Source organism: Acipenser ruthenus, chromosome 12 (assembly GCF_902713425.1).
Source record: "Acipenser ruthenus chromosome 12, fAciRut3.2 maternal haplotype, whole genome shotgun sequence".
Lineage (NCBI taxonomy): Eukaryota > Metazoa > Chordata > Actinopteri > Acipenseriformes > Acipenseridae > Acipenser > Acipenser ruthenus.
This window is the reverse complement of record NC_081200.1, coordinates 22588116-22600296: the sequence shown is the minus strand read 5'-3', so window position 1 is coordinate 22600296 and position 12181 is coordinate 22588116. Positions and strand designations below refer to the sequence as shown.

At 39.7% G+C, this 12181-nt stretch overlaps 1 protein-coding gene across 2 annotated transcripts in view; it reads left to right on the top strand.

Moving 5' to 3' along the window:
- The window catches only part of LOC117416999 (vitellogenin-like), a 35616-nt gene extending 27992 nt beyond the window's left edge, over positions 1 to 7624 (top strand). Inside the window, exons 27-34 of one of the 2 annotated variants that reach the window (XM_034028569.3) lie at positions 516 to 658; positions 3736 to 3874; positions 4430 to 4562; positions 5014 to 5200; positions 5587 to 5684; positions 6038 to 6292; positions 6728 to 6889; positions 7334 to 7624. In XM_034028569.3, the coding sequence (XP_033884460.3) occupies positions 516 to 658; positions 3736 to 3874; positions 4430 to 4562; positions 5014 to 5200; positions 5587 to 5684; positions 6038 to 6292; positions 6728 to 6889; positions 7334 to 7452 (1236 nt within the window). In that variant the 3' untranslated portion in view covers positions 7453 to 7624. Of the gene's footprint in view, positions 1 to 515; positions 659 to 2399; positions 3710 to 3735; positions 3875 to 4429; positions 4563 to 5013; positions 5201 to 5586; positions 5685 to 6037; positions 6293 to 6727; positions 6890 to 7333 lie in introns of those variants that run through there. The other variant, XM_034028571.3, reaches the window with a different exon arrangement.
- Positions 7625 to 12181: the final 4557 nt, after the last annotated feature.

The window sequence follows — 12181 nt, the reverse complement described above, 5'->3', positions numbered from 1 at the left end:
TTCCAGACTGAGGGAGCATTGTGACAGTACCATGAGTCTTGTACTACTTGATAATAGAAACAATAGTTGAAATTGGGATACTCAAATTCTTGGAAATCTTCTTGTATCCTTCTTCAGCTTTATGACAATAAATAATTTCCTGCCTAAAGTCTTCAGATAGCTCTTTACTTTTTCCCATATTGACTTATTGGTAATGACAGCAACAGCCTAACCCTTTTATACTCTCAAAGAATGTTCACCTACAATACAGCATTTTCTAGTCTTTTCTAGAATTAGGCTCTGCATTACCATATTGAAATTTCTAGCACCTTGTAGACAATACTATCATAGCATCAAAGGGTATGAATACTTTTAAATTAGCATAGTTGGAGTTTTGCAAAAAAATTGCTGAAATAAATAATTGTCCTATCTATTTCTTGTAACTTTTTTTCCTCATTCACTAAAGCAAACTTTATAATAATAATAAAGCACATCTGTTCCCAATAGGCTTTTGCTGACTCCATTTCTTTTCCTAGGCCATTATGAGATGGGGTGAGGAGTGCCAGGACTACAAGGTTGCTGTTAGTGCTGTGACTGGCCGTTTAGCATCTCACCCGTCTCTGCAGATAAAAGCGCAGTGGAGTAGGATTCCTCAGGCAGCAAAGAAAACACAAAAGATGTATGTATTTTTATTTAAAAAAACAAAACAAAAAATGTTGACGCTTTTTAGGGGTACATTAAGGGAGGTGGGTCATTAGTAATTGTTGTCTGAGGTTCATTAGTAATTGTCTGAGGTTCATTAGTAATTGTCTGAGGTTCATTAGTAATTGTTTGAGGTTCATTAGTAATTGTCTGAGGTTCATTAGTAATTGTCTGAGGTTCATTAGTAATTGTTCTCGGGGGGGGGTTCATTAATAATTGTTGTCGGGGGTTGTGGCAAAGTGGTTAACAGTATGCAGGTGTATTTAGTGCTAGAGGTCTCTAGACCGGGGCCTAAATCATCCTCTACTTCGCTTGCTAATAATGAGGCCTCCCTTGCCTACCAGGGCTTTAATAAATTTACGTTATGAATCTCTTGTTCATTACAGCGATCAGGCTGTCTAATTTCATAATTCACCTTTCCTATAGCCCGAATCACCTCATGTGGCCCCTGCCATTTAGCACATAATTTCGATTCCGACGAGGGAAGAAGCAGCATTTTAATATTTTGTAAACTTGCTGTAATGTGTTAGACAGAAAATTAGCATCATGATCAGTCAAGATTTCCTTGTGGACCCCTACTCTAGCCATAATCTGCACTAGTTCTTTGGCTATTGCAGCTGCACTAGTGGACCTCAATGGAACTGCTTCCATTTATCATGTTGCGTAATCTACCACCACTAATATATGTGTATACCCGGAATCAGAAGGTAGCAAAGGGCCCACTATGTCCATTGCAATGCGTTCAAATGGTGGGGATAATCGGCAGTGGGACCAAAGGGGCGGGGCGCACTTGATCCGGCGCTACTCTCTGGCAGTCTGGGCATGTGGCTACATATTTCATCACTTCATTATGAAGTCCTACCCAATAAAATCGAGCCAATATCTGTTTCCTCGTTTTATCAGCTCCGAGGTGCCCTGCAAAAGGGATATCATGCTCCAGCCTTATGACCTCGGGCCGACAAAATGGGGGATCCATCAATTGTGTTACAGGCTGTCCTGTGCCAGTGACAAGGTTTACCCTATACAAGAAGTGCCCCTTCAACATCCTTACCTTTAATAGACCGGACCTATCCCCAAGTGTACACTAGTGAGGGGTCATTGCTTTGGCCCCACACTGTCCGCACTTGAGTGCTATATTGAGTCCGGTGTACTGAGAGGGGCTGGAGTAGCTTCTGCCCTAGATGGCACAGTAACCTCGCCCTCTCTGTCACACTGCGTTCCGACCCTCTTTGATTGACATTTGTTACCATCAGAGCATTCTTCCACCAGACCCCAGCCTCGTCTCATTGATGCTCCCTCCCATTTTTCGGTCCTTCTCGCTTTATTTGTTTTTCTAGGATGAAAAATAAGGGAAAACATTTCAGCATGTAAGGGAAAAATATCACCAATCATTTCCACTTTTTCTTTTTCTGCCACGTTTACGTGTGTGGCTGAGACTGCCATTAATTGCATTCTTTCTTTAAATTGTGGCCAGAATAACCGGGTGTGGTAGCCTTTCCACCACCCCTACTACTAGGTGACGTTTTATTGGTCCTACTGACAAGTATACTTTTGAAGTGTCTCCATGGATACAGGAGATAGTCACCTGGCCTAGTGGCTGCATGACACACCGCCCAAGAGAGCTGTCCGAATTAAGGTATTGCCAGCCCGACCCTCTCAATCAGCGCTGTTAACCGTTCCTCTCTCTGTCTTTCTTCGACCTCCCGTCTGCTGTCCAGAACCTCCAGCAGCGCTTCTAGTGAAACGTGATCCATCCCACTCTGACACCACGTGTGGCAAAGCGGTTAACAGTGTGCCGTTGCAGGAGTGCAGTGGTGATCAATAAACAGACAGACAATGATAATCCAGGTGAAATGATATTTTATTTTGTATTCCAATGGTCTGATGACAATAAGACAGTAAATAATACTGATAACAAGCAATGCAGTGGTGTGTATTGCCCTGTTTTAATCCACAGGTTGGTCCCATTATAATGGTCCCAATCTTAAACACCCACACCCACACATAACACAAACACAAGTCCACAGTGAGTGCTATAGTGCTCGTGGTGTAAATACAGTTATTCGTGAACAATGGTGCAGTGATGTCTGGGTAAGTGCTGACCTTTGGCGACAGCTCCGGATCATGTTTAGCCGTCTAATAACAACAAACAAAGTGGTTCTTTAGACACAACAAAAACAAACAAAACACTCATGATAACAACATCGGTTCTCCTTTTGGTTCAGCTTTTAACCATAACCAAGGAATAGATCACTTCGCTACGTCCCCTTTTGTACCGTCAATCATGACAACTTGGTTAACGAGTGCAACTGCTCCTCCAATCCGCGGATGCCACATTGTTTCCCTTCCAGGTCGATGATTTAGTGTACCACAGCTCCGCTCCATTTCTAGATGGCCGACTTCCGTCTAACCCTGGGAATGAATTGTCTGGCCATCCAGTCCAGGGCACTCTGTTCCCTTTACACAGCGCCCTCACAGGTCGGGAGCGCACTCACAGTAGTCCATTAGTAAATGTTGTCGGGGGCTCATTGACTATTTCCCCACAGTTTTAAGAAACCTTTCCTTTGGGTTCCCAAGTGGCGCATCCAGTAAAGGCGCTCTGCACAGAGTGCAGGATGCGCACTATAGCCAGGAGATCGCAGGTTTGAATCCAGGCTATGTCACTGCTGACCGAGACTGGGGGTTCCCAGGGGGCACCGCCCGGGTAGGGAGGGCTTAGTTCAGCAGGGCATTCCATGGTTCACCGCGCACCAGCAACTCCTTTGGCTGATAGGGCGCCTGCGGGTCTGCAGTGGAGCCGTTCAGATCTGTGCTGTCCTATAGGTCTGATGGCTTCGCTGTGGATCCGCAGTGCGAAAAATGACGGCTTGGCAGGAACACATTTCGGAGGACACGTGTTTCAGCATCCGTTTCTCGAGTCGCCGGGGGTTGCAGCGGTGAACCGGGATTAATAATAATTGGCGATTCCAAATTGGGGAGAAAACTGGGGTAAAAAAATCATTGGCAACCACTAAACTTAGAGAAAAAAAGAAACCTTTCCTTTATTTCCTTTAGACTTGCTGAATATGTTCCAGGAGCTGCATTCATGCTAGGATTTTCACAGAAGGAGCAGAGAAACCCATCTAAGCAGTTCAAAATTATTTTGGCAGTAACTTCACCAAATACTATCGACGCAGTCATAAAGGCACCAAAGGTAACAGACTGGCTTAAAGTTAGAATAAAAACCCATTTTGGTTCATTAAATCAAGTTTGCATTTCATTAAACCTTTTCTTACTGTTTTAGAGAAGATGGTTTATTTTCATTTTTCAAAGGATTGTTAATCAAAAAGAAACTCTTCAAAAACACTCCTTAATGTTTTAAAAAAAAGTCTGTAAGGTTTTGTGAATAGGGCCGTTTTAAAGAAGTTTTGTTATTTATTTATTTATTTATTTATTTTAAATACAATTTTAAAAAGAATGTACACTGTAATTAACAAATGTGTGGTATTTTTTGCATATACTTTAATACTGCTTTTAGACAGCAAAAAATACAAGAACCTAATGTTGTTAATTGAAAAACTAAACAAAACACAAAGGAAGATGCCAACGCCTAAATGACAAAGAGCCATCCTGCCTGGTGTCCTTGTAGAACCAACAGAAGAATATACAGATGTGTAGCTTGGTTCATTGGGCTATCACAAGCTGTGTTGTGGGTTTTTTTAAAAATGTTATCTGGTTTCATTGTTATTATGTTTTTTTCTTTTCTCAGATAACACTGTTCAAGCAAGCTGTGCAGATTCCTGTTCAAATACCCATGGAGCCAAGTGATGCAGAACGGAGATCATCAGGACTGGCATCCATCATGAATGAAATCCCATTCTTAATTGAAGAAGCAACCAAAAGTAAATCCCAACAACATATTTACCTGTTTCTTTATCGTCCAACAATTTTAAAACCATCAAGCAAGCAAAAGTAAATTACACTACCCTCTAAAGTTTATTTTTATTTTTTTTAATGTTTAAATACTTTGGTTTCCTATGTTTACATGTATACGACATGTTCTGTCAACTTATGTAAGGCATTAAACAAACACTTTTGCATAGTATGAAACCACAACTGACAGGGAAATAACAAACTTTTGACAGGTATTGAATTTTGCCTGTTTACTTTTTTTTTAAGGTTTATAAATATGCTCCCATACTGCCCAGGTGTGAAATGTCTAACACTGTAATTGTGTGTAATGTAAATATATGATAGAGTACTGAAGCTTAATTGCAATAAAAAAAAAAAAACTGAGTTTTTTTTAAGTTGCAGCTTTTCTGCCATGTCTTCACAATCTGTTTGTATTTGCAGCAAAGTGTGTGGCACAGGAGAACAAATTTATCACATTTGATGATGTGAAATTCTCCTACCAAATGCCTGGTGGCTGCTATCACATCCTCGCCCAGGACTGTAGGTCAAAAGTGAGGTTTATGGTAATGCTGAAGCAAGCTTCAATGTCAAAAAATCTGCGAGCTGTGAACGCTAAAATCTACAATAAGTAAGTAATAACCTGATGCTGCTTGTGTCATCTGTATGACGTTCAACATAGTATAAATATTTTTTTTCTTTAATTCTTTTTCAAATACCTCAGTATAATAATTTACCGTCATTTTAAAAATCCACTGCTAACACAATGTTAAAGTCTACCAGGTATACAGCAGTGCTGTGTTCAGATTCCAGAACGTTCTTTCCACTCCTCTTTCCACAGTTCTGTTTCAGCTGCTCAGTAACTGAAAGCTGTTTTAACAACCACTTTAACTGGATCAAATAGTGCTCATATTAACAGGCCCAATAAATAATACTCACACCTCTGTATATGTACATTCAGGCAAATCCATGATACACAAATGTACAAAATGAATGTTTATGTTCTTCTGCCAACAGAGACATTGACATCTTACCCACTACCAAAGGCTCTGTCAGGCTGTTGATTAACAATAATGAGATACCACTCTCCCAGCTTCCATTCACTGACTCATCAGGTTAGTAAAATAAATACAGTAATTGCATATAAGTACAATGTAAGTATATTGATATTATTTACATATTAGTATTTAAATGTTGCTTTTGTAAATGGAAAATTAAACAATAACAAGCCATACGCTATGTGTAACATACAATTTTGGAACTAGAAAGTGTTTTGCTACTAGTTTGTTTATTATAATGTATTCATTTTTGTTAGCCTTTTTGGTCAATCTATTAGAACACAAATCCTGTTTCTTACTGTTCTACTAAAATTGTAAACTGGTAAATTTTAGATCAGTCATTAAATCCCTGGCTGGGGAACAGGGTGAAACATTAAACTCATATACTGTAATGCTGCTATAATTTCTAGGTGCCATTCATATCAAGAGAGCAGACGAAGGGGTGTCTGTAAGTGCTCAGCAATGTGGTCTGGACTACTTGTACTTCGACGGGAAGACAGTACAGGTCAAGGTCACCTCTGAGATGAGAGGAAAGACTTGCGGGCTGTGCGGACAAAACGACGGAGAGAGGAGAAAGGAGTTCCACATGCCAGACGGGCGCCAGGCCAAGAGCCCCAACAGCTTCGCCCACTCCTGGGTTGTACCTGGAAAAAACTGCAACGGAGGTATAAACAAATACATTATAATCAGTCATAATCTCTGTGGTAAAACGTCAACAGACTAAAGGACTGTAGATATTGTAAGTATTGTGTTGTACTGTATTATTTTGTGTACATTTCAGCTGGTTATTGCTTGGTTCCTTACTAATTAGGTTCCCCTGAGCTGATTGGCTGGCTAATTAGCAAGTTAGCCAATTAGGTTAATCCACTGGCAGGACTGCAATATAAAAGGCTGCAATCAGCCTTTGAGTGGAGGTTGCAGCTTATTCAGGAGCTTCAGGCTGTTGTTGAACCAAACAATTGTTTGTTAAACTTGAAAAGAATAAAGGACTTATTTTCTGGCTTGGGCTAAGATCACTCTGCTTTATTGTCTACATGTTTACTGTTCTTTTTGTTAATAAGAGGCACTAGAACCCATTTCTTATTGTCTTTTTTTTCCAGGCTGCAAGCTTCTGCGTAATCATGTAGAACTCGGCAAGACGGTTTTCCTAGCAGGAGAACAATCAAAGTGTTATTCCACAGAGCCTGTGCTGAAGTGTGCCGCTGGGTGCTTGCCAACTGAGACCGCTCCCGTAACAGTTGGTTTCCACTGTCTCCCAGCTGGTGGGTCATTCAGTTGTTTCATATAGAAATATAATGATTATAAACCAGTATTAGTTTAGTTAAAATGAGAGCTGGCCATAGTTGGGCTAGTCTTGGCCTTGTTTTTTCAAAGTTTAGATATAATCTAGAGATTAATTACAAAAGAATACAATTACCTGAATATTGTAAAGTTTGATAGATATTTCTTAGATATCATATTAAAAAATACTTTTTTTTCTTCTCGAGATTTATGTGGTGTTGGTTTTGGAGCCTCTTAAGTAGGTTATAGGAAACTACAAGATCAAAATTAAGCATATTTAAATATATATTAGCTGCAGAAAGCAATGGTCCAAGCTTTAGAAGCTTGAAGACTGTAGAAATTCATATGCCAATCTCGACACAATTGACTGTTGCTATTTGCTAACTAGTTACTTCATATTGATTCCCTGTATTTTTGTGTTTCAGGTACCGTTATCAACGCAGGAGATTATGGCAGCTTTGCTGAGAAGAATGAAGACATGGAGGAAACTGTGGTTGCCCACACTCAGTGCTCCTGTCAAGCTGACCAGTGCACTGATATGTAGATCCCAGCGAGCCACAACACAGTGGCTCACTTACCTGAAATGCTCTTGAAATTTATCAACATAATTACAGTATAACTGCACTGGGACTTGTTCTCGAAAGTTATTGATGTCTTTAATGATAGTGAATACCAATTGTATATTATAATGCTTAGTAAAATATGTCTGCATGGAATCTCTTGGTTTCTCAGTGTCATTCTTATTGACTTGGTTAATGCTATATTTGAATTTGACACTATGGGACAGGTCCCCAAAATTCAATTTGCACTAATTCTTGCTCCATAATTGGCAGCTTATACCATAGGCACTATTTTACTTTCACAAAAAAAGCATTAATAACACCTTCATAAAGGCTATGTAACACTGTATAAGTACAACTAAGGCCAAAAATTTAGCATCAATCTGAATTAACACTAGAACCGCCGTATTTTCGAACTACCCAGAACCGCCACGTGGGTCATTTTGACCCATACATTTTTAAACTGCTTCATTTTGAAAATGAAAGACATACTATCAGATACAACTCAAAAGTTTTATTCATGAACATCATATCAAACATTTCCATCACAGAAACACCATATTTAAATGGCAAATTCAACATAAAAGGCATTATTTTTAAAATGAGCGCATATACAGCACGACTACAAACAGTGAAGAAATATAATAAAATATATATTTCAAAAGAAATGGGTATGTACATACAGTACTGTGCAGAAGTTTTAGGCAGGTGTGAAAAAATGCTGTAAAGTAAGAATGCTTTCAAAAATAGACATGTTAATAATTTATATTTATCAATTAACAAAATGCAAAGTGAGTGAACAGAAGAAAAATCTACATCAAATCAATATTCGGTGTGACCACCCTTTAACTTCAAAACAGCATCAATTCTTCTAGGTACACTTGCACACAGTTTTTGAAGGAACTCGGCAGGTAGGTTGGCCCAAACATCTTGGAGAACTAACCACAGTTCTTCTGTGGATTTAGGCAGCCTCAGTTGCTTCTCTCTCTTCATGTAATCCCAGACGGACTCAATGATGTTGAGATCAAGGCTCTGTGGGGGCCATACCATCACTTCCAGGACTCCTTGTTCTTCTTTACACTGAAGATAGTTCTTAATGACTTTCGCTGTATGTTTGGGGTCGTTGTCATGCTGCAGAATAAATTTGGGGCAAATCTGATGCCTCCCTGATGGTATTGCATGATGGATAAGTATCTGCCTGTACTTCTCAGCATTGAGGAGACCATTAATTCTGACCAAATCCCCAACTCCATTTGCAGAAATGTAGCCCCAAACTTGCAAGGAACCTCCACCATGCTTCAATGTTGCCTGCAGACACTCATTCGTGTACCGCTCTCCAGCCCTTCGGCGAACAAACTGCCTTCTGCTACAGCCAAATATTTCAAATTTTGACTCATCAGTCTAGAGCACTTGCTGCCATTTTTCTGCACCCCAGTTCCTGTGTTTTCGTGCATAGTTGAGTCGCTTGGCCTTGTTTCCAAGTCGGAGGTATGGCTTTTTGTCTTCCATGAAGGCCACTTCTGACCAGACTTCTCCGGACAGTAGATGGGTGTACCAGGGTCCCACTGTTTTCTGCCAATTCTGAGCTGATGGCACTGCTGGACATCATCCGATTGCAAAGGGAAGTAAGCATGATGTGTCTTTCATCTGCTGCAGTAAGTTTCCTTGGCCGACCACTGCGTCTACGGTCCTCAACGTTGCCCGTTTCAAAAGAGCTACTTCAAAAGAGCTTGGACAGCACATCTGGAAACCCCTGTCTGCCTTGAAATTTCTGCCTGGGAGAGACCTTGCTGATGCAGTATAACTACCTTGTGTCTTGTTCCTGTGCTCAGTCTTGCCATGGTGTATGCCTTTTGACAGTAAACTGTCTTCAGCAACCTCACCTTGTTAGCTGAGTTTGGCTGTTCCTCACCCAGTTTTATTCCTCCTACACAGCTGTTTCTGTTTCAGTTAATGATTGTGTTTCAACCTACATATTGAATTGATGATCACTAGCACCTGTTTGGTATAATTGTTTAATCATACACCTGACTATATGCCTACAAAATCCCTGACTTTGTGCAAGTGTACCTAGAAGAATTGATGCTGTTTTGAAGGCAAAGGGTGGTCACACCAAATATGGATTTGATTTAGATTTTTCTTCTGTTCCTTCATTTTGCATTTAGTTAATTGATAAATATAATCTATTAACATGTCTTTTTGAAAGCATTCTTACTTTACAGCATTTTTTCACACCTGCCTAAAACTTTTGCACAGTACTGTATATCCATTTACAGGTGTAAACTGGTATATGTATACACAAAACTATAAAACTGAAATCATTGTTTATATTACTACATAAAAAGAAAATATAACACTACTTCCAGTATGATGCCTGCTGGCTCTGTGCCTACTTTCGGGAGCTGTGTTGTAAACACAGACGCAGTTCCATTGAACATTATTGTGTAAACTGGTACATACAAACCTGTAAAACCGAAATATTTTTTTTCTAAAAGTAATATAAAAAAAATATATAACATACGTTTCATGTTAGGCACATAAGTTGTTATCTTACCTGTCATTTCAGTTTGCTGTATGCATCTGAGTGCAGCTAGCTGTATTCCAATCAAGATTACATATTTCCTTTTGATATATTCCCAGTTGCATTTCTGGAACAAAATGAAGAATTGCTGTCTCCCAGGCACATTGAGAAATAAAGCAACTAGGCTTTCACTGAGTTGACATCTTGGTGCAACTGTACAAATCCACAATCATAGCAATCGCTGTCTCATAGTCAGTCTACAAACAAAGAAAAGCTTGAAATAAAATCAATAATACATGTGTGCTAGGAGGAGGCGGCGTGTCTTGTTTGCTTTTTACCAAAAAAATTGAATATCTTATGTTATATTAAAAAAATACATGTATTGTAATGCATGGGTCAAACTGACCCACATGGCGGTTCTAGGTAGAACTATTCATAACTTTATCATTTTTTGCGATTCTGGCTATCAAACGCCATCATGATATTTAATTCATATATTTAAGAAAAGTCAAAAACGGACACATACGATTTACAACAGAAGAGTAATTAACATTTTAAACCCAAAATGGGTCAAATTGACCCGCATGGCGGTTCTACTGTTAACAAATTTTGATCAATAATGTTACGTTAACATATTGAATTAGCACTTTGTAGTTTTCCATATACTAAAATGATATTCATATAATATTCTTGGTACTGCAAAACTTTTGGCCATAGCTGTATGTGTACAGTCCTTCATAATCACTTCATGAAAGACCATCATGCATAAAAGTGTCTGTGATAGGGCAGCGTTCTGGTCAAGGCTGGCAGTGGGAATAGCAGACACAGGAGATAGGAGTACTGGCAGTTGTGGCGCTCGCAGGAGGCACTCTGGCAGTGGCGCCACTGCTGCTGGCCTCCGCCATGCTCCCCTCAGCAGCATATGTAACAGCCTGCTGAGGGTGGCATGGATGTCTTAGAACACAGTGTCATGTAGCCTTATGAAGGTGTTATGAATGCTACATTTAGTTTCCAATTTAAATAAAGCATTACCGGTTATTTACATGATGAGGTACTATAGAAATACATTCTGCCAAGACCCTCTTGGAATGCAGATGTATATATGAAGGGTTCTATACGGGTTAAATAAATACATTTGACATTAGAAATTTGATTTCACAAAGGAATTCTCCTGCCTGAGTGTAAACAGATACGACTTTCATAGTAAAAAGCTTCCTGAAGTGTAGGGGATGTTTAGCCCAGAGAAGCCATGTACTATCCTCAACAAAAATACTGTTTGCATACATGGCATCAGCAGATAACAGATCATGTACAACTCACAGTTGTCTAGGCTCTCTTCAAAAATCTCTAACTCATAACTGATTTTAAGACAATGGGGTCTCCTCAATGGAACTAAACAGTGGCAGTTTCGATGATGACAAACCTTTGAAATAGAACACTGGTGCTTTATAGATTTCTACTGAAAGAAAAGGGACTGTTAAATGAAGTAAACATTGGTTGTAATGGTAACAACTTTAGTTTAGGTATCCATTGTAAGTGGTTATAAATAATCTATAAACACGTTATTAGCTACAGTGCCTCTCAAAAGTATTCACCCCCCTTGTACTTTTCCACATTTTATTGTGTTACAACATGGAATCAAAATGGATTTAATTAGGAGTTTTTGCCACTGATCAACAGAAAAAAGTCCAAAATGTCAAAGTGAAAAATACAATCTACAGATTGTTCTAAATTAATTACAAATACAAAACAGAAAACTAAAGTGATGGACAATTCTAATCTATTACTTAATTATAAATGTATATGAAGCATACTTTTTATAACTTATCATTCACGGGGCGTGAGCTGGGTTGAAGAGTAAGGCAGAAGAAGCAGCAAGGAGCTGTTAGTAGGACAGAAGGTGGTCACTGACTGAGGGCGACACATCCCAGGGGTAGAGGACCCAGCAACCGAAATGAGATAGACAAGATGATTGCTGACTGAGGGCGACGATGCCGACACATCAGGGGCGAACGACCCAGCAATCGAGGACAGGATAGAAAAGAGGTTGCTGACTGAGGGCGATGATGCCGACACATCCCAGGGGCAGAGGACCCAGCAACCGAAAACACTAATGAGGGTTATGACTCGAAAAGCCGCCCCTCGAGAGGAGATTGGAGAGGTACCCAGCATCTGAGACTTCTGTAAGAGGC